A 21,660-nucleotide genomic window follows, 5' to 3' on the forward strand; every position below is an offset into this window, starting at 1 on the left:
AGATTTGACAAGATACGTACCGTCCCAATCGAAATCCTCATCAACAGACTCTGTTGTGATATTCCCGAGTTCCGTGAGGTCCACATTTTCTAATTCCCCATCAAGTGTCAAATCTTTGGTGGGAATCGACACAAGGTCATCAACGGGATACCATTCATTGTCAGGAAGACTTACTGTCAAAGTAAGGGATTTTGGAGCATAATGCCACTATAATGTATTATTTTAATTTTTAACTTACGCGTAGCAACAGCAACTTTTCCAGGTTTACTGAATCCAGCTGCGTGTTTTGCAATTACCTAAGACACAGGAGTGTTGAAAAAATATATAAAAACATACACATAGTAATTTATAATATTGTGAAGCAAAGAAAAGTATTCTTTTTAGCACATATAATACTTTACGAATTTTTAGCTATAATATAGGCATTTTTAACGGCAATGCGCTAATTGAATATTGAACATAGGTGGCCAGTAATTGAACGCTTCTACTTTCAGATGCAGGATGAGTCCACTTGCGCCGCATTTACAAGTAGCTTTGATCCCAGGATACTTCTCTGTTCTCAATAGCAATACTGCTGTAATATCATGAACCAAAACGTAGAAATCGTATTATGTTATTCTTTGTACATCTGTGATAGTATGTGTAGGTCTGAGCTGCATCAACTTAAACTACTTGATGCTACTTCCTTCACAAGAATTTCAAAAAACTCAATTACTAAATCAACTAATTATTTTGGTATATCTAATAATCAGTGGGCTTGTGTATCACTAATCTACTTAGTATTCCCAATTTTTCCATCATGATATAAACAGACACAGTTAAGATAAGTAAAATTGTTAAGGATTGATAAGTACTTGGTAAGTCATGCCAAATATAGTCTGGAGACTGTGTAATGTGTATGCTACTTTTTTTGTCAAAGCAAACACAAAAAATCAACATATTTAAAGGATTCAAAATGACATGATATTTTCTATTGCACAAATATATCACAACATTGTAAACCTGGCGAAGATATTTCACTCCTAAGCCTTACCGCAACTGCATATGTTGTGTCGTCAATTAAATCTTGCAAAACATATGATTCAGATGAGGGTGGCAATTCAACAGAAGCATATCTGAATGCAAAAAAATCTATAGTGCAAGTGAACATAATCATAGGATTTGCGAGAAAACCTTTCTGACGATTCATGGACCGGATGATACAAGATTTCGTAACCTAAGAGATCTTCGTTTTTGAAATAATAATCCCATTTGACATCGATCTCGCTGTCGGACAATGCTTTGGTGCGAATAATTGTCGGGGCTGGATAGCTGTATTCGGATTCTAGAAAAGAAGTGGTGTATTAACCATACACTAGAGTAATTTCACCAGAAATCTAACCTTCTTCTCTGTCGTCTGTGACTGACAACACCTCGCGGTGATTCAGTTCTGAATAAGGCCCCCTGAAATATAATTGAGTTGAGTATAGCATGAGTTAATTTTTATTGATATAACTCTCTGTTATCTTTGAATACATTATTATTAATAGAATCGAATCAGGGAACAAAATACCGATACATAAAATGAAGGTAGTCGTAGTTAACACAAAGTGATGCGACAATTCATAACAATCAAAGATTAGATTTTCCGGAATAGAATGAACCTTATCGTAATGATATGGAAGAACTACAGTGACTCACAATGTAACCTCCATATTGGAAGCGTCGTTGAAGATTATTCCCGCCCCGGCAACTGACGTGTCACCGGACGGGAACTTGGTCGATCGTCTATTCCTTGCTGTTTTCGCGGATTTGATGTTCCTCCACCGACTCAAAAATGCCCAAATTTTCTCATCAGATGCTATTGCGGCAGTTGTAACACGGGGGGTGCTTGTGCTCATTGTGGTCTCAGGGACTGGGGATATTAAATCGGGAACATTTTCTTTCCGCTCGTTGACATATCCATCAAGTTCGTCGAAGACTGCGGTGGTAAACTCAGACGCTATTCTTGTCTGTGGGGTTGTGGTAACCGCGGAAGTTCTCGGAACTGGTAAAATAGTCGGTGTCACAGATTCAGCGGGTGTATCGCCATCTGAAAATGACAGGATGATGAATATGCATCGGATTGAACTAACTTTGATCTCATCTCGGGTGAAAGACTTATCTTTACACAGGTCATATTTAGACAGTTTGTTACCATATACACTGCACTGCAGTTAATGATATATTCGTACCACATATGGTAATTTATTGTATTATCTTGGAGCTTTTTAAGCAAAATTTGCGGCAAGATTTTGAGCTCTTAAACTATATCAGTCTAGTTTTTTATTTAAAAAGGATATCTGTTAGGCCTACAAATTTGTTCATGTCATTCAAGGAGGAATGGGGCTATTTTAGTACTATCTGGTTATCAATTTTGTATAAAGAATTGAATTGAATATTTATCGGCTGCTATAGCCTACTAAAAATTTATGCTTATGCTTCATTAGCCAGTTCATATCCGAAATTATATACACACAGATGTGGACACAATGGTTACTGAAGTGGAAATAGAGGCAATAAAAAATCTTCATATAACCTCATGTCAACAGCCTGATGAGAGAAAGATCTTTGCAGTATAGCTATGCAAGTGACATAATTCAATCCATTAGCTATTTTACAGGCAAGAAATTGAAATGATTAGCAACATTCACCTGTATTACTAGCATCGAAGCCTTTCGTAGTAAACTGGAGTTCAATAATGTCGTCATTACCATTGATTTCATCCCGCGATAGCCTCACTTGATATGTGTATCCAGGATTCAAACGTATCAAGTCGACACCACTCGCACTGCAAAAAATAATGGACCTTTAAGTAATAACAATTGGAACGTAAATCATTGTTGATTACGTCGAGTGCAGCGTTGTCATTTTGACAGGATTTCCGTTGGCAAGGACTTGCACTCTGTAGAATCGAGAATTGGTGACATCTTTCGGATTATCCCACTCCAAACTGGCTGTACTGTTGAGCAGAATTAGACGAACCACTTAGAAATGATCCCACATAATTCCTATCCAATGATGATCAATTGCAAGATCAAGCATCTCTTGACCGAATTAAATGCAAGATAAAATCACACTTCCAATTGTCATAAATAAAATCATATTCAGCACAATATATAGTACTTGATAATAAATTCACATGCTTCTTGCATTATTACTATATTATGTTTATTATATTTAATGTTTATTCATATTTATGTTGTTTATTAACTGACCTTTCTCCGACGGCTGTGGTTCTAAAGTTATCTGGTTTTCGGGTCTGAAATCCTTCCTCGATTGTATTGGAAAATTCCAATTCGAAAGCTTTCAAATCGTGTATGATATGTGGTAGAATATGATAAAAATTCCCCATAGTGTCAAGAGTGTAACTTCTTTGTGCACCACTAAAGAGAACATGTTATTTCAAAAATGAATGCTTTCATGTAATGAATTATAATCGACTCACTCTGGAATAGTAAAAGTTGTTTTCAGCTCAATACCAATGGTTTGTATATCTCTTCTTTGAAGGCTTACCAGATTCTCAGACAGCATCGAATATCTATCAGCGTTTAGCATAAGTACTGTCTTTATGGCATCGGGACGTTCGTCAGTAAATATAACCTTAAAATATATCAGTTGGAAGATTGCAAAAACCCCGCGTCAGTACATCTTACGTTCAACATATGTCGTAGGGATTGCTGTGATAGAGATTCCGGCAACAAGGTTCGTTTCAAGCCCAAAATCTGTTGGTAAATTTCGGGCACAGGACTACTTGTCATTCCAAACAGAACTCGTGACGTTTCTCCCAACTGCACCAAGCCGATTCTTGAAAATATGATTGATATTGAAAAAAAAAACTTTTCAAGCGCTCATCATTTTTTACAATAATGCGATACTTACCGGACTTTATCTTGACCGAGCTGTAGCGATTTTACAAATGCAAGCAGCAGATGCCTCAGCATGAAGAGTTCCGCTTGAGTTAAAGACGGAGACGCGGAAACCAAGATGACAAGGTCCAATTTCATCGATATAGTAGGAGTTGTTAAATTAGTGGAAATTGGATTGCTTTGTCGGTTATTCGTCTTTGTCTGTTGTAAAACAAGGTATAAACACAGGGGGTCAAAGTGGTAAAAGTTGAAGTAATGCCGAAAATTTCTACTCAATTACACGTAGAAGTATCAATTTTTGAGACATGCCAAAAGTACTTCAGGAAGAAGTAGAAAATATGACGTCTGAAAAGTACCCAAAGAAGTAGAAGTAGACAATGAGTGGAAAACTTTTGTTTGACAATCATCATTGACACCTTTGAAAATTGCGACAATCATCTTCATGGCATATACATCATTGCAAGTTTTTCTAATAAATACGATACAAATATGCCCAAACGGCACCTCCTACCGGACAAAACCTATAATGTAAAAAGTAGGCGGTACCTGAAGTAGAAACACAAGTAGTCTAAAACATAACCACTTGGTTAAGTACCACAAGTGGACAAAACCTGCTTGAGTACTATGGAAAAGTAGGAGTACCTAGTTGTTGACCCACTCTGGGTAGACATGTCGCAGACTACCATTTTGTATGCTATGCGCGTTGATTATATTGATGAGAGCATGCGCACTGCGCAGGCATATAAATTTTGACATTTCTGGAACTGCGACAACTCAGTGCAATCAAAATTCCTTTCAATTTGTCTTACAAATAACCTCTCAATGTATTTGTGAAATTGAAGTTATTATTATCTTGACCATACTATTCTAGGCATTACACAATACCGTGATAATAATAAATAATAATATTTGAAAATTGTCACACCAATATATTTATTACACACTAATAATTTATTTACTGAAACTGTGAGGTAAAATGAATATGGAAAATACTCACAGACAAATCAATTCGATAACTGGTCCCAGGAATTAAGTCTCTAAATCTAACTGCACGCTCATCAACGACCAGCTTTGATCCTCGAAGACCGCCGGCCAAGTTGGTAATCTCGGCGAGGTATCGAATGGTGTCGTCAGCTCCAGTGTCCGGTTGATATCGAATTGATTCCCATCTCATTACTGCCGAGGTACTTGTCACATCTGTGACAAATAGTCTCTCGGGCGGGGCCAGAGCTGAAAAACAAATTGATCTGTTACATTTTTCGCCTGGATTTTCTTCGGGGCCTGGATTTATATGGGAACATATGTGAGGGAAATTTACTATGATCCGGTATTATTCCTCTAATGCTAATCAGATTCGACTTTATAGGGAAAATATGCTGTCAAAACATGGAATAGATTACTGATTTTCAAAGTAGGATCACACCAAATATCATACTTGCATCTTTTAAACCAGAAACAGAAAAAAAAAGCTTAGTAGTCTACTGCATAGCATACTGGAAATACAGCTCTAAATATTATCTATGAAATCATTGCACATAATCCCACTATTGCCATGCCGATTGTGCATATTATGATTGGTTGTGTAACAGTGACAGTTATGTAAGACTTGGTCCTTACACATAACCAATGATATTGATGATTCGTTTTTCGTTACATCCAGTTTAGGCTACTTACCAGTAGTAAATACAGTTGACACGGATTCACTTTCTATTCCAGACGGGTAAATTGCATATACGCTGGCTGAGTAGGCTTTTCCAGGAACAAGCGTATCTATGTCCTGTCTCATGGATACTGTCACGAAAAGAAGTTCCCAAACAGTATTTCCAGTAAAAAGATATGTCACCTATATACCTGTAGTATCATTGTAAACTGGTACTGTGCTAATTCTCGGCAGTATCACGACGCGGTACTCCGACACAAATCTAGTTTGCATCACCCATTCCAGATGAACCGAATTCGTTGTCACATTACTCGCAATCAAACGGCGTGGACTGGTCAAGGCTGTTTTTATCAAGATCGTAAAAATACCGTACAGAGTTTCATCTAACGATTGACCTACTGGTGACCACGTCCAACGTGACAACTTCACTGTTTTTCCGATAACCGGTAGCAAACAGTCGAACCTCGTAGCGCGTGCCAGGTTTGAGATCATTCACTTCCGCTTCTCTGAAACAGTAACATGAAAGAGCAATGGGTATTTTGTATGGTAAAATGACCGCAGTCTGTAATTCCTCAATCGGATTGAAAGTTAGAGACCTGAAAACTATAATGTCATCAGAGACGGTGAAAGTAGCGGGGTTGTAATGACTTGAGTCATGACTCGACTCAAGTCCGACCCAACTCACGATTTTTGGTGACTCGACTTGACTCAAATCATTTTTTCAAATGCTTCAAATGACTCTACTAGGACTGAGGAAAATTACGATATTATGAATACGAGCCACCCGATATCGCTCAAGCAGAGTTGCAAAATGGGGATTGAACCGGATTGAACTTAAAACTGAACAGTGAACACAATGATTTGGACTCGGACTTGACTCGGTGGTGAATTGAAACTGACTCGACTTGACTCGAGTCAAAACTATAAAAGTGATGTTGACTTGTGACTCGGAACCTTGTCACTTGGTTACAACCCTGAGTAACGTCGTCAAGTAGAATATGCAATGTCCAAGTAGGCTATGTATTATAGGCATGGTTTTGCCAAAAAAAAATACCGAAAACTATGAAGTAGAAGTACTCTATTATCATAGCTACTTGACAAAGTAGTGTAAGTAGCCAGAGTACTTCGAAGAAATAAAACTAATTCTTCACCGACCACCTCGGTACGTCATACGATCTTCTACCTCGCGATGGGGCATGACGTCATTAATATGCTCGTAACTTTTCCAATTATTTCCTCGCGTACACAAAAATGCAATGGGTTATGCTGTTCATCATCATCATCATCATTGGTTTATTAGCAATTTTATCAGTTCAATACACCACAAAAAATGCGATACAATGAAAAGAAAGGAAGATGTCGAAGCGACTAGGAGTTGTCTATGGAATCGGACACCCACCTTGGCCTAGGCGATGTAAAGAGGAGGCATGCACACTGAATGAAAGTAAAGAAGATAGTATAGAAAAAGGAAGCGACAAGAAATAGGGCGGCATGTCAGGGGAAGCGAGATCTATAGGTCAGTTGTGGTCCGGTAATCTTGAGGATGGACTATATTTATTTAGTAGTAATTGCTTGTATTTCGACTTGAATGTGGACATGCTCGTCGACTGCCTGATGGCCGGCGGGATACTGTTCCACACATCAGGTCCGGCATATTTGATAGAGCGATGATCTTTTCGGTCGATCATATGATATTTGGACGACGTGGACGCGCGTGTGTTGTACTTGTGCGCTTTTGATTCAGAGGTAAAGAAGTCATTGAAGTATTCGGGGCAACGACCGCAGTGAAACTGATACATAAACTTGGCGATTTCTAGTTTCCGCATATCTTCTATGTTTAAGACGCCGAATCTCTTCAGCAGCGACTTATTGGATGGGCAGCCAGGTCCCTTTGCGGCAGACTTGGACAACTAGATATTTCTAGTCGTCTAATTTCACTAAATTAGAGCGAAATGCCAGTACTCTAATTCTAATCTAATTTGTGAAATGCTTCCATGCTCTAATTCTAATTCTAATCTAATTTGTGAAATGTTCTTATGCTCTAATTCTAATTCTAATCTAATTTATGAAATGTCCGTATTCTCTAATTCTAGTTCTAATCTAATTATTGTTTTTCTGAAAATGCCTCTTTGTCCGAGGCAGATTGCACTATTGCAGTGAGTTAAAAAGAATATCCCGCTTGCGCAGGGATATCCAGTGCCAAGCCGCCATCGCCTTACTTACACCGTGCAGTCACAGTAGATATTATGACGAATATAGGATGCTAGAGTGGCTTGTAGTCTGCGAACAACATTCTAGTTTCTAAAACTTGACGTTAGTACATCGCAATTCTGACTAACATGGGCGATGCCCACGGTTACCATAAAAGAAGTAATATTTTATTAAAGTATAGTAAAAATCGAGCCAAGCTTGGTGTACAGAAGTTAACCATTCTCATGTTATGGGAATGCACTGTTGTTGTTGTTGTTTATTAAACAAAAATATGTGGCGCTTATCGCCTCACGGCCTTTCGCACCACGCACTGTGATTTGATGTGAACTGCTTTTTGCTGTATTCATTTCCCATATACAATTTCATTCAATTTCCAAGTTTTTGCGAACCAAGTATAGCTCTAATTCTAATTCTAATCTAATCTGGAAAAAGCTTAGTAGCTCTAATTCTAATTCTAATCTAATTTGGAAAAAGCTGTGTAGCTCTAATTCTAATTCTAATCTAATTTGGAAAAACTGTGCAGCTCTAATTCTTATTCTAATCTAATTTGAAAAAACTATGGAGCTCTAATTCTAATTCTAATCTAATTCAGAAAAGCTGAAAATTTTCTAGTTGTCCAAGTCTGCGGCCCTAGCTATGATTCAGAGTACTTTATGCTGTAGTTTCTGCAGTGGCTTGAGTGCAGTTTTACTGGCAGCCCCCCAACAGAGGATGCCATAATGTAACTTCGATTGGATTAAGGATTTAAAGAGTATCAGAAGAACCCATGCTGGCATGAAGCGCCCAAGGCTGTAGAACAGGCCGCACTTCGGTGATAATTTAGTTTCAAGGGACTGAATATGACTCTTCCAGGACATGTTCGAGTCCAGTAAAACCCCGAGATATTTGGCATTATCTGTGTTGGAAACGGGCTGACAGCGATATTAACGGTAAGGTTATTTTTTGAATTTACTGTCAGCAATTGGGTTAAGTTGTTAAGTTTCCAAGAACCTTGTTTCGCTAGTCAGCGATATGTTCCACAGTCGGCCGTCTCCTTTCACGCGCACTTCGTATCCGGTGACGAAGCTCCCCGTTTCGCTTGCGCTCCAGGACACCGTGAAGCGATTGTCGCGAACTCTTTCAATCTTCGCGGAACTCGGGGGATCAAGTTGCGGCGTCACTTCAATGGAACAAACGAAAACGGCTTAAGTTCAAGTTTTCGCCGGCAGCTTTGAGGCCGCAGGAATTGCGTGCTATTCATTACAGGTGTGAGAGGATGCGACTTGACATAAAATAACCAATTCAAAACGACCGAGCCGTGCTAAAATCGCACTTTTGCGTGGAATTCTTTAGGTCGTGTCTTTAGATCAGAACAATATCTGATAATTAATACTACAAGCACAAATCATTATATTAATATCACCATACAAATCACAAATCCAAGTTACATCGAATAGTTCTCGATATCATTACCGGAATTGCGACCATATTAATATTCCATTACTATTTGTCATAGGAAATATCGCCAATCTGATTCCCAACGGTCAAAATCAGAATAAGTTTTGAGAAGCCATCGTATCTCTACCACTTGGTTCTTCGCGATCCGAATATTGTTCACGATGAAATGTTATCATAGCGCGATCTGTGCTCAACTGCCCATCATGACAGTCACCTTTACGGATTACCGCTCAGCTTACCGAAAGAGTGAAGTTACGCAACGGCAACATCATATCAAGAACTTTGCTGCTAATTGCGATGGAAAATTGGTGTGCGTCGAATATCTTTCGATACAATCCACGAGAAGTCGCTCTATTTCTTATCCATAGTCATAGTACATTCCCGTTGCAAGACGCCAATATAGCAACAGCATGGTGATAATAGGTTTAGCAGGACACCGCAGATAATGGCTTCTGAATATCGACCGTCTTTGTGTAATGTCCCCCGACAGACATGTGACGATATGCTTGTGATCGAAATAGGCGCGCTAAAATTCATGAAACGAGTAGTTTCGCGATGGAAATCGATACAGGCGCGAATTCGTTAGTATTCAAGATATGATACAGCGTGAGATGATAAATATTAGGCTTACCATACGTCCTCTTTTATTTTTGACTTTTTTGAAAGCGTCCTCGCAGGACGCCCTTTTGTCCTCTTTTTTGAGATTTTGTCCTCTTTTTTGAAAATTTAGGTCAGATTTAGAGCAAATTGCGAGTGATATGCCGCAAATTAGCACAGAAGTGACGCTCCGGCGGGTATTTCGGAGTGAAAAACGGTGATTTTAGGTCTGAGCGAAAAGATGACTCTTTTTTTTTCTTTTTTTTTAGTCATCCACCTGGCAATGTGGAGAGAAAAACGTTATTTTGAGCTCTGAGCGGAAGTGATGACCTTTTTTTTTTAGTCAACCGATCACGAAGCGGGAAAAATTTACCGGATTTTGAGAATTCTTCTCCAGTTTTGCATGTCTGAAATTTCTGAAAAAGTGTCCTCTTTTTACATTTCCAAAATATGGAAAGCCTAATAATTGAACAGCTTCTTTGAGGTACAGAACTTCAATATACAATTGAATAGTATATTCATATTAAAATGAACCCGAATATTTTCGGCTGACACTCGTCAGGGGTAATCGTCAAGGGTCGCTCACACTTTCATTTGTGCGCCTTGGAGTCGACTTTTATCAAAATACACCAGCCAAGGCTGTGTCAACAAAAAGAGTTCGTGTATCATCTAAAAATAGTACATTGAACGCTCTCGTATTCGACATTTCATGCTGGTGACGTCATATTTTGTGTTACGATTGTTGATATACGCTGTTCTTTCGAATTCTCTACTAGTTGCTGACGATTACCCCTGACGAGTGTCAGCCGAAAATATTCGGGTTCATTTTAATATGAATATACTATTCAAAGCCTAATAAATATAAAGCACATACGCAGCAAGACGCACATAGATTTTTCACTATTGGACAGATTTTTTTACCATCGTGCCGTAGATACAATGACGTCACAATAAGAAATCATAGAGTGCCGGGCCGGTAACCTTTTCTTGATATGGGGTCTTCAAAAGAACAAAAATCGATTGCAGCTCATGCACAATGGGAATATAGGGTCACTGAAGGATGCCTAGTACGGTAGTGAAACGCCATGCTTCGTTACAATATATTACTTTTTTGAATTTTATCAGTGATCATCACAACTATAATTCAGAACCTTGTAACACAATGCGAAGTTTTTGCGGACCAGTAACGAACTCCTTGTGGACCGGCACCGGTCCGGGGACCACAGGTTATCGACCACTGCTATAGTTGTCAGTTGGTCCAAATGAATTACGGTATTTCATCGCCGACGCGTGCATAAATATTGTGCATATACCGAACGCGCGAAATATAATTGATAAAGTGATATCAATTCTCAACATTGCCGTTCTATGTACGACCCTTGTGGGCAAATGTCGAAGGCAAGAACAAAATTGGAACCTAGTGATTAGGAACGGATGCTGATGGGGATTACTATTGCGCTAACCAATAGCTGTTTAAGAAACTGTGTTTATCTAGGCTCCGCCACGCCGTCTAATCCGCGTACGCGGTGTCTTACAAAAGCCTATAACGAAAGTGGACCGTGCTTCAGGTCGACAGATGAGGAATTAAAATAGACAATATCGGCCTGGTGTAAAATGACCACGGATTTCGAAACACCATGGCTACTAAACAACAACAATGGCTGTCATCGTTGATTACTTTCGTGTGTTTCGTTAAGCTATTAGGCCTACACGTCGTTGATCGGTAAGGTTTTTTCTTGGATATACGTGGTCTCAATACTTGTGCGGCGTCAAATAGCGTGTTCCGGGTATCTAAGATTAATTAAATAGTTGAGTGTAATACAACAGCTATACGCTTAAATCAATTTCGAATATGGGGTAAATTACTGTTTCCAAGTGAGTCCAAAACGCCGTTGCAAAGAGCGCGAGCCAGTCGCGGCTGCAGGTCGACCAGATTGTCATACGCGTTGACGAATAGCATATGCGATGTTATGGGCTCCGACACGATTCGCCCCAATTCGTCACCGTCAGCTCCCGAAGACACGCCGATCGCATAAATCGCGGCTCCCAGCTCCTTCAAAGCCTGCGAAAGACACCGTGCGCCGTCAACGCGAAGAATATTGTCGCGACACAAAGCACGCTACCGTAACCGCCTCCGTCAATCTATCGTTTGACTTTCCGCTCGTCACCAGAAGCACGACTTTTGCAGTGTTTTGTCTCGCGTACTGGAATCCGAGTTGCCTAGCGTGCTGTAGAGCTACCCCTGTATTGACTGGCTTCTTCCCATTGCCGGCCCTGCAACAGAGCATGACTTGGCGCAATGAAGTGGGCAAAGATATCATGGTCACGGGTAAACGTTTTCGCGCACTGTGAGTATTAACGGAACCAATCTCTGAATCATAGGATCAGGGATCACTTAGCCCCCGACGATGGATGGAGCGACTCGCCGTCGTGAAGCTATGCTACTTCGTCTGTTTACGTAGAATTGTAGGGAAGGGATATTTGGGAATCCGGAAAGGACGACACTTTATACTAATCATAAAAGTGCTGATTCTAAAATTTGTACAAGTCTACGCACTTTAGTGGAAATGGGATATCAAATAATCTTTATTGTGATGTAGAAGGGGCATTATATTCTTTGTGGTTGCACTAAAGGTACAAATTTGAACTTTCCTGATCATTCACACTTCTATGATGTCATAATCCATCGTAGCCGAGTACTCAGGTTTTCGATTTTATCCAACCCTACTCGTCATCAACACAATGCATGCATGATGGTGACGAATGTAATCAATACACAACCGGAAATTGTCGGGCGACAAAATGCTATCGTGACATCAGAGTATATTTGAAACCCTTGAAAATATTGTGACAATTCTTTTCAGTTTTCCCGGTAATACCGTCAAATATGCCTTGAGTGTACGGTAAGCGATATGCATTTCAAATTACTTCAAAGCCTGTTCTATGTATTACAGACCGCATTTCTGCAGATCCCCGTAAGTAGTTTTGGTCAATATGGACGGGGCTTCAACGAATATCTGTGCTACACTTACGCAGGCGTATGGTGGTGGTCGTTTGTGATGTACTGCACGAGTGTGCTAGCACGTTCACGTTCAGGTATAAGATATAGCTAGCGGAATCTTATCGATCCACCGACTTCAAATTTGTTGATAGTAAAAACAGGGCGGCTAGAAATGTATTTTTGCAACATATGAACAAGAATTCACACATACGTAATGGCATCGATTCTCGACAGCAACGCTCCGCGATCATGGTATGTGGACAGCGGGATGACATAGCGCGGAGCCTTCGAAGAGTAAAGAAAAACGCCCATTCTTCCCGCCGATCTTCCGATTAGAAAAGCTCTCGACAGAGACTTCAGGAAAGTTTTAAACGATCCAAAGTCCTCGCCGCCCCGACCCCTAAAAGTCAGTTTCCAAATTAATAATGATTTTCCATGCGTTAATCATTAATTAGCTGTATCTGCATAGTAAAATGGGATAACGACGAGGGTAAAAAGGACTGCGTCTTGACAACAAGAAATGAATCGGAGTTTGAATGTTCAATAGTGATCCTGGTTCAGGGGAAAAGACTGGCATTGCGGGGAAACCACATGAAGACAAATATACGTTATATACTCCTGGTAATACCCAAGGCACAAGAAACATAAGTTTGAAAAGTCGACAGTGATGACTACAAACCGACCGATACCTGCACCTCATCCGTATAAATATATTATCGGCAAACTCCGGCCGATGTCTGTCGGCGAGTCCAGACCGCTAATGGATTATAATTCACTGCCGCTTGTGTCAATATCATACTCCCAGAAAAGTTTTTTTTATGTTGGTGCAGTAACGTGTGACACCTAATCATCAATTTAAAAAACAGTACGGAAAATATATCCCAGAAAAGTATTGATTGTTCTCGTATTTGCTTTCTCATGTATATGTATTGTTATATGTATGTGCTACACCCTACGGCCTATAGTCTCTATAAACGTTAACATAGTATATTATTGATAATCTTATAATTGTTTCCATCATGCGCATATGCGAATGTTGTATCGTGGTTCCCAACCGCGGTGGGGAATCCAGGGGTTTCTGGTGGGGAACACACGGGCGGCGCAACACCGCGATTGTATTATCAGTTCACTGCTCTGGGCCGAATGTTTTATAGTGTGTTGTTCACGAAAACTGATTTGGAACTGAAGATAACCAGTAATGGCGTCACAATCGCGTCGTGAGCAACTGCCGCAATCATTGACTTTCTTTTCACAGTTCGTCACTATCGATTCTGGGGGGTCTTAACTTTCATCAATTGCGTGTTCTTACTAAACAACGTCTTATCAACATATATTGGAGAGAACTTAATTATGGGTTTATATTGTTGGGAATGACTAGGAATAAATCACAAGTGTGTACTGTGTATACCTAGGGTTGCATTTACAATAAACGGTGTTTTAAAACACTATGTTTAAAACATGTTTTAAACAGTGTTTTAAATAAAGGCCTTTTTAAAAAATAAAAAAAATTGTGTTTTTTTCAAGTTGTAAAATTATGCCATAATTGTGTAAACACTTTCCAAAAAACATGTTGAATGAGCCTACGGACAATTACGACCGGATATAGCCGACTTATATCGATGTGGTATGGTTAAAACCCTCAAAATAGTCGGTTCAACATTGATAGTACAGATATTTCGTCAAAGGAGCTATATTTATCCTATATTTTCAATTGTCAACGTGACTTGAAAAAAAAACATAAACAACATGTTTTATATTAGGGCCTTGTTTTAAACATGTTTGATTTAGATTGACTTTTGTTTTAAATGCAACTCTATGTGTACCACTGGTGTAGTGAGTGAGGTTTGTGTACATGTGGCGTTGTATCAAAAACCAACAATTTCTCTTGCAGTCTAGACTCGTATTATTTATTTATACTTCACTAAGATATGCAAACAATCAACACTGCGCGTATTCCTACAGGTGGTAACTCTGTATTAAGGCCTCGAGGCCGCTTGTCGTCATCCTGGTCCGTACCGGATCTGTCCATGATCAATGACGTTGTTATTGCAGCTAATGCGCTATTTGGTCATTATGGTTTATCTTATATTCCATGCTATACTAATGAGATGTTCCAAAAGTCACAGCAAATACAATAATATGAGTACCTCAGGTCAAGACTGTCCGGAAGCTGGTTAACTAACATAACCTTACCAAGATTCGTCTCCGACAACAATCAGCTCCATCGGAACACCAGAGCACGCGACGTCATACTGTATTTCAGCTGATAGCGATCGCTCGTTGAAACCGACAGAGCTCACACGGACGGCGTAATCGCGCCTATGAAGATCATTCAGCTTAGCCGTTTCGAGGCCTGTGATGAGAACGCTATTGCAACAAATCAAAAAGCCATTGGAGGTTATCGGTCCATAAATACCCGCTTTTATTTCGAGTTTTCTCGTGTCGTTGTCGGGTGAACCTACGTTTCCGTATTGGACGAGGTATGATGTTATCAAGCCTTTCGGCCGCTTCCACGTCAGAGACACTGAGCTTCGGGAGTGGACCTCGATATTCAATCCGTGCGGGGGTTCCGGTCGAACAGTATGCATTTCTAAATTGAATTACATTCGTCCAGTGGAAAGTGTCCTGTCCATACCTTAGGCAATTTGATATGGCGCCTTCGATATGGTGCAAATTTTTTAACACGGGGCGGGGATGTTCCGGCTGGCGCAATTCCAGCAGAGGTGGACACTGGACAGTAATAAATACTTGAACTCTTCGGAGTAGTTCAGTAGGTTTTGCCTACGCACGCTACTTACAGCAGTTACACCAGTGGTATGTTTTATGCTACTTCCGCTTCTACTTAAATATTTCATTTTTTAGGCAAAACTAGGTCTATTCGGAAATCGCTAGTGAGTATCGGCATGAGTATCAATAATGACTACTTTGACACCTATGTACTCAAGTTGGTTCGTGGTAACTAACTTCTCTACTAGCGGTTTTCCCCATTTCTGGTAAGGAAGCATCGGGTGTTTAAATACGGCTAGATTAACCAATAACGATATAGCCTAATAGTTAGGCTACTACGCGGAGTCAAGCTCCACATCTCTCCCAGCTCCCACTGGAAAATGTCGTTCACGTGATGTACTCTGTGTCAAACGCACAAATCCTAAACTATACCGGTCAAGACGGTTAAAACCGTGCTGTGAAAAGCAATAGGTACCCCATGTCCTACTATAGCTCTAATTACTTATTAATATCGATCAGTAGATCATGGGTACATGCTATTGCAGATTTGGCCTTCAATTATTTGAGCCGGCAATATGTAGGAGGAATGTGTAAGTATGAGTATCAAGTCAAATTGTCGGCAACGGGCGTTCTCCAACATTGGAATTGACCACAACGCTTTCGATTTATCAAGCAGTCAGAAGCCACGTCAAGCTCGATCTCGAAATCAATCGACGCACAATCGCTGTATTCATTTTGACTGTGTTTGCTTCATCCAGTGTATCAACCGGGTCACATTGAATATGTTTTGTTATTTCATATATCCTCCAACCTTCGTTGATTGAAATCAAACGTATTTATATTTTACAAATGCATAGGCCTACAATGCACAATTGCACAATACACATGCGCTTTCGTGTGTCTGCTATTGTTTGAATGACACCAATGCGCATTACGCATTGTAATATTGTGATGTATTCTCGAAAGCTGCGTATCGGGTCCTTCGAATCGGGAATCAAATCGCCGCCCTGTTATGACTCACGCAATAAGAAAATGCGCTGATTGACAAGGTTGTTCGTACGTACATGGCCTACAACTTTTACAAGTTTTCCGCAACCTTTTCGTGTTTACCACCGATGAAAGAAATTGCGATAAGATATGGTGAGACGATGTTAACATTACGACCCCGTATCCACCCGCCAAATGACCGCGATCGTTTCAAGCACAAGTTACATTCCTTTTAAGCACTTTTAAACACGCAGCCAAAAGGTCGGCCACTCACCACAATCAAGAAAGGGCGCGAACTCAGCGGCAACAGACGATGTATACGTCCGATAAGCATCGGTGATGCTACATCAAGGTTTGAATAGTACAATATTGTGATAATCGCCCGACGTCGCCGATGTATCTTGAAGGACCGTCCAAAACAGAAGCCAAGATTACCCCTGACAAGTGTCAGCCGAAAATATTCGGGTTCATTTCAATATGAATATACTATTCAGAAGCCACGATCTAATTTACAATATGTTACGGGTCAAGAGCGCCTTTTACTCCTGGTTACGACTGTGACAACGAATTGCCGATACCTTTGCGAAAAAAAGACCAGGGCATGATCCAGTGAAGAACAAATGAAAAGCGAATGACACAACGCAAGGAAAAGCATCTAAAGAACGAAGAAATATCAAGATCGAGCATTGTTACATAGGACCTTAGGCGGATGTTAGATTGAGAGACCGTACTTGAGTCGTTTCGACATCCTCCTCTCTGTTCAATGTTCATTGCATCGTATTGTGCACTGTGTGCCGCATTTTACAATGTACGTTGTGTGTCTTGGGCTTATAATGGAACCACCGATTGTATTGTATTGTAAACTAATCCACCATGAATTCTCAATTTAACTCAATAAATCTGGGTTTACATTGATAGTATCCTTAGCCATGAAAGTTTGGGTTAATTTATCATGTGCTCGCAGGTTCCACTGTATATATTTTTGTGCTCTGCCGCTTGGCTTGCGCGTCTCTCTTGAGAGATTTCATTTTTAGTTTTAGTGCGAGTGGAGGTGCGTAGATCAATCGGATTTGTTCTGGCACTTGTCCAGTAATTAATATTACGCACTGACCATTAATGATGACTAAGATCGGTCAACAATCGCAATAGCGGCGATCTCCCAACGAGTGCATATCACTCGCTACAATTATGTTTAGACTGCTTGTCGTGCTTGTGCGACTGCTTCAATGTACAATGTTTTGGACAACCCTAATGTGCATTGTACGTGTGCTGTGCATGTTCCATGCGTATTCATCGATATAAATTATAAAAGAAACGACTCAAATATAGCGCCATAAGCTGCGTATACTACATGATATGATTAGACTACGTCAACAAAATATACGATAATAACAGCGCAGCGGATATTTCATACGAATGAGTCACACAAAAATAATTGGATCCGGAATATTTTGGAAAAGTACAGTCACCTCCGCCTAATCCAGGTACTTCTAAGCAATAAAGCAAACCTATATCGTATTACTCGTGAATGTGGGTTACGGTGACCGCGTAAAGTAGACCCGAGGAAACCGTATTGAACTATAAAGGATTCACTTGAGCAAAGCTTTTTGGGCTAATGTCTCAGCCGCAAAAAGCCGGCGGTTACACGCCGATATCTTGACATCGATTTTCAAGCACTGGTATTTACACGCAGCGGTCTTAAAATGTCACTCAAAGAACCGCAATGTAGCGCTAACTAGACGCAAATGTGAAGTCATTAAGCGTGAAGTGTGTGAAATAACAACCGCCTTCCGAAATGATGTTGATACTATTTCCACACGACAGTTCATTACGTAATCATATTTTGCAAATGCAGCTGATCATCCGTCGCTTGTCAGCTCAAATTTCGCCAACTCTGTTCGCAAAGTACTTAGCTAAATGCTCGAAATGGACTCGTGATTGAATGGTGTGCCTATAATGCGAAAGTTTGGCTATGTCACACGACTTCGCTAATGTCTCGTCACAAATTACCGTATGCATAATTGCATATATATAGTACTATCACTACAATGATTAATTGATGTAATATGACCCAAAGTGCCTTATAACTTAATTTCTAAATAGATATCGCCATGTACACTCGGAAATGTGTGATCAGAGAACAAGTATACGAGTGAAGTGCATTTGTGACGGTGGGATAATAAGTACCGTACCTCAGCAGGTAGTAGTAGACGAGTTTACAGAAGTAAGGCCCTCGTTGTAACCTGGTCCTTACTAGACTTCATTAATGTAAAAAATAAGAGAATTAATCGAAACGCATCAAAAAATACACTGATCCAAATTACAGACGTGCAATTTATACTGTAGCGGGGTATTGCACCACATGCATAAATCTCCAGATTGCTCGTAAAAGTGATGCAAGCGCATATCCAAAACCTACTTTATTCTAGACAAAACCACATATGTAAACTGTTACTGCTGAAATGTTCAAAGTAACTACTCAAAATCAGATCAGATAGAAGTATTTGCTTTCAGTCTATCTTTCGCTATGAAGTGAATTTGCGGTTATCAAATATCACCCGTACAGGGGTCATATTCTCGTGATATATATTTGCAAATCTACAATATGGCATGATAAGGCCATCGATGGGATAATGGTTTCCGCACTATCGCGATAAAAACCTACAATGCATATTCCGGACCCAAGTAGAAAAGTGTCTCAAGTCAAGTAAATCTTTCGGCGTGAGCAAGATGGTATCAAGTTTCACACTTTACGTGTGCTAAGCTGGATATTTTGGAAATAGTCGTTTGATTACCAAATCGGCTTTCTTGGAGCATAAGAATGACGTCTGAGAAATGTCCACAATTTCAACGAAACGCGTCCTCAAAACGACACTGCACGGTTTGTTACACATTGTGAGCGCAACTTAAATAAACAGATCTCCAGCAAGTTTCAAGAAAATTCTTGAGACCCAAAGAAATTAACGCAAAGCGAACGTGCACGTGCGGCGATGTGCCTTGTATCCTTACAATTTGTTGACACGTACCGGACCAACGGGCGTATCGTATTAGCCAGGCTCGAAATAAGTAGATAACATTAAAGATAAAATCGATTTTCCGCAATATCCAATGAGTGTGCAACTATACTTAAATGCGTTTGAAGCAGTGTTGCGGTTTCCCAGGTCAGTGCTCAAATGCTTTAACGATATATCAATTCGCCTATATTCTTTTTCTCCGTTTTATTTTATGAGATCGTAAATGACCTCCCTAATTATAGCAAAGGTAAAATCAGGCATGTGGAATGGGTGTTTGAAATTCAGAAGTGAACTAAACACTCCTGTTTAACATACTTTGTATGATTCCGCTAATGAAATATTGCCATGACTCATTACTGGATATTGAAGTACAGTATTTAGTGTGCACTCTACGGAACATACCATCTCTTGTCCAAAAATTCGCAATGCCAACAAATTACGAACACCGGACGCTTTGGAACGGACGCTTTGAACCGGACGCTTTGGAGACTTGGAGTATTGAATTACTTATGGTTACAACTGTAGGATATATTTCGAATTTACGATGCCGACGTTATATTTCACATATATATCCAAGTAATGTAAGTAATATATACGTATAACTCTTTATGAAAGTAACAAATCGACCAGGAAACTACTTTCCCTCGACAAATTCCCAACAGAAGCTGTACGTTACCTGCTATTATTTCGACAAGTCGTTGATTTAGTTTAGGCCACAAGGAACAAAGATCTTCCACTCTTGGGGCGTAGAACGAATTTCTTGAATCGCCAGCGATTTCAATAAGTTCATCCTGTAAATTTGCCACGTATATGTTACATTGATACATTGAAAACAGTCACACGACTGCTTACCGTAGAGATATTTCCCGTACCAAGCGACATGACCACAGTGTATTCCTGCATCGCCAATTTTTGCGCGGGGGCTTTCGCAGAGTCAGACGACGGTGCGTTAAGGGAGACAATTACGACTTTTATGACATTGTCACGCCCTCCTTTTGCGGCCCCGAATGACTGCTGGCGTACGTAGCTTAACGCACGGCCAGTATGGGCGGCCCCACCCCGTTGACGTATCAAGTTCAGGCCTGAATGACAAGTTCCATGCAACATGGGAACGCGACTAAAGTGTCAGGTAGCGTACCTTGCGTTACCTCTCGTTGAGTTTTATGAGCCCTCAGGTCGAACTCAGTCCTTGTCCTGCGAGAGTACTGTATTGCTCCAATTCGTACCTATGCGCAACCAAAATATTGTGTTTACAAATTCTATTTCATGCCAGGCATGGGTGATGAGCCCCTTCCGTAAATATACCTTGTCATAACCGACATCAAAATGTGTCGTTAAATTCTTGAAAATGCATTTTTCTTGATCGAAGACAGTCGCATTGATCAAGTGTGATCCGTCGAGGACGAAAATGACATCCAATGGACTAGAAATTTTCTCTGAAAGTAAACATCAGCAGATCTTATCTCTAATCGTCATGGGAAAATTCTCTGATTCCATTGGTTCGCGTGGACCAATCGAGACTAGTCGGTCAACGGTTGATCTGTTAATCCTATCCAATTCGTTCGACGCAATGCATCTTGTTGTAAGAGATATAGTTATGACTCGTGGCAATGCTACGATGAGCTTGAAACGTCACGATGGGATTGAGAAATTGAGTAGATAAAACGCATCACACCTGGTGTATATGGCGCAGCTTCCCAAGATGCTGAGTCCCGCGCGTACAGTGGCTCTGAAATGCACAAAATTGTTGTCTCACGGTTTATTATATTTGTTAGATGACGAGTTAATGAATTCAAAATGGAGAAAATTTTCAATGAAGTTATCTAACTGCGATATACGTCTTGCTTTTACCATATACCTAAGACTGACCATGACCATCAAAATCAAAGCAACATTCTCTTTGAGTTATTGTATGCGCTTGGTGGTGTTTCGCGATGGGAGAACTTGCACGAAACCCTCCCTAAACAAATTCCGCTCGAACTATCCTGAATTGTTCGTATCATCGATGGAAATCTTTACAGATCACTAGAGAAGGCAGTCTCGTTGATTGGATTCTCAGTCGATCAGCAGCCTCTATTAGTAACAGCTATAGCCGAAGTCCTGTCTTAACTGTGTTCGCAATTATAAGAGAACGTGATA

The 21,660-nt window shown here is 40.2% G+C and overlaps 1 protein-coding gene across 6 annotated transcripts in view; it reads right to left on the bottom strand.

The window, feature by feature from the left end:
• The window catches only part of LOC145448507 (uncharacterized), an 80,802-nt gene that overhangs the window by 46,949 nt on the left and 12,193 nt on the right, over positions 1-21,660 (bottom strand). For 5 of the 6 annotated variants that reach the window (XM_080326902.1, XM_080326904.1, XM_080326901.1 and 2 more), the window contains 27 exons: positions 21,197-21,250; positions 20,827-20,957; positions 20,660-20,747; positions 20,374-20,603; positions 20,198-20,312; positions 15,210-15,383; positions 14,987-15,146; positions 13,005-13,193; positions 11,916-12,066; positions 11,659-11,854; positions 8,749-8,917; positions 5,947-6,053; positions 5,739-5,888; positions 5,562-5,678; positions 4,885-5,117; positions 3,901-4,088; positions 3,675-3,825; positions 3,467-3,621; positions 3,237-3,404; positions 2,870-2,980; positions 2,673-2,809; positions 1,681-2,071; positions 1,382-1,443; positions 1,174-1,324; positions 1,034-1,115; positions 239-296; positions 21-173 (listed from right to left, as the gene is read on the bottom strand). In XM_080326902.1, coding sequence (XP_080183028.1) covers positions 21-173; positions 239-296; positions 1,034-1,115; positions 1,174-1,324; positions 1,382-1,443; positions 1,681-2,071; positions 2,673-2,809; positions 2,870-2,980; positions 3,237-3,404; positions 3,467-3,621; positions 3,675-3,825; positions 3,901-4,088; positions 4,885-5,117; positions 5,562-5,678; positions 5,739-5,888; positions 5,947-6,053; positions 8,749-8,917; positions 11,659-11,854; positions 11,916-12,066; positions 13,005-13,193; positions 14,987-15,146; positions 15,210-15,383; positions 20,198-20,312; positions 20,374-20,603; positions 20,660-20,747; positions 20,827-20,957; positions 21,197-21,250 — 4,071 coding nt within the window. The remainder of the gene's footprint in view (positions 1-20; positions 174-238; positions 297-1,033; positions 1,116-1,173; positions 1,325-1,381; positions 1,444-1,680; positions 2,072-2,672; positions 2,810-2,869; positions 2,981-3,236; positions 3,405-3,466; positions 3,622-3,674; positions 3,826-3,900; positions 4,089-4,884; positions 5,118-5,561; positions 5,679-5,738; positions 5,889-5,946; positions 6,054-8,748; positions 8,918-11,658; positions 11,855-11,915; positions 12,067-13,004; positions 13,194-14,986; positions 15,147-15,209; positions 15,384-20,197; positions 20,313-20,373; positions 20,604-20,659; positions 20,748-20,826; positions 20,958-21,196; positions 21,251-21,660) is intronic. The other variant, XM_080326903.1, reaches the window with a different exon arrangement.

The sequence above is a fragment of the Botryllus schlosseri genome, chromosome 10 (genome assembly GCF_051294905.1).
Source record: "Botryllus schlosseri isolate E-star chromosome 10, Bs_hap1, whole genome shotgun sequence".
Classification (NCBI taxonomy): Eukaryota; Metazoa; Chordata; class Ascidiacea; order Stolidobranchia; family Styelidae; genus Botryllus; species Botryllus schlosseri.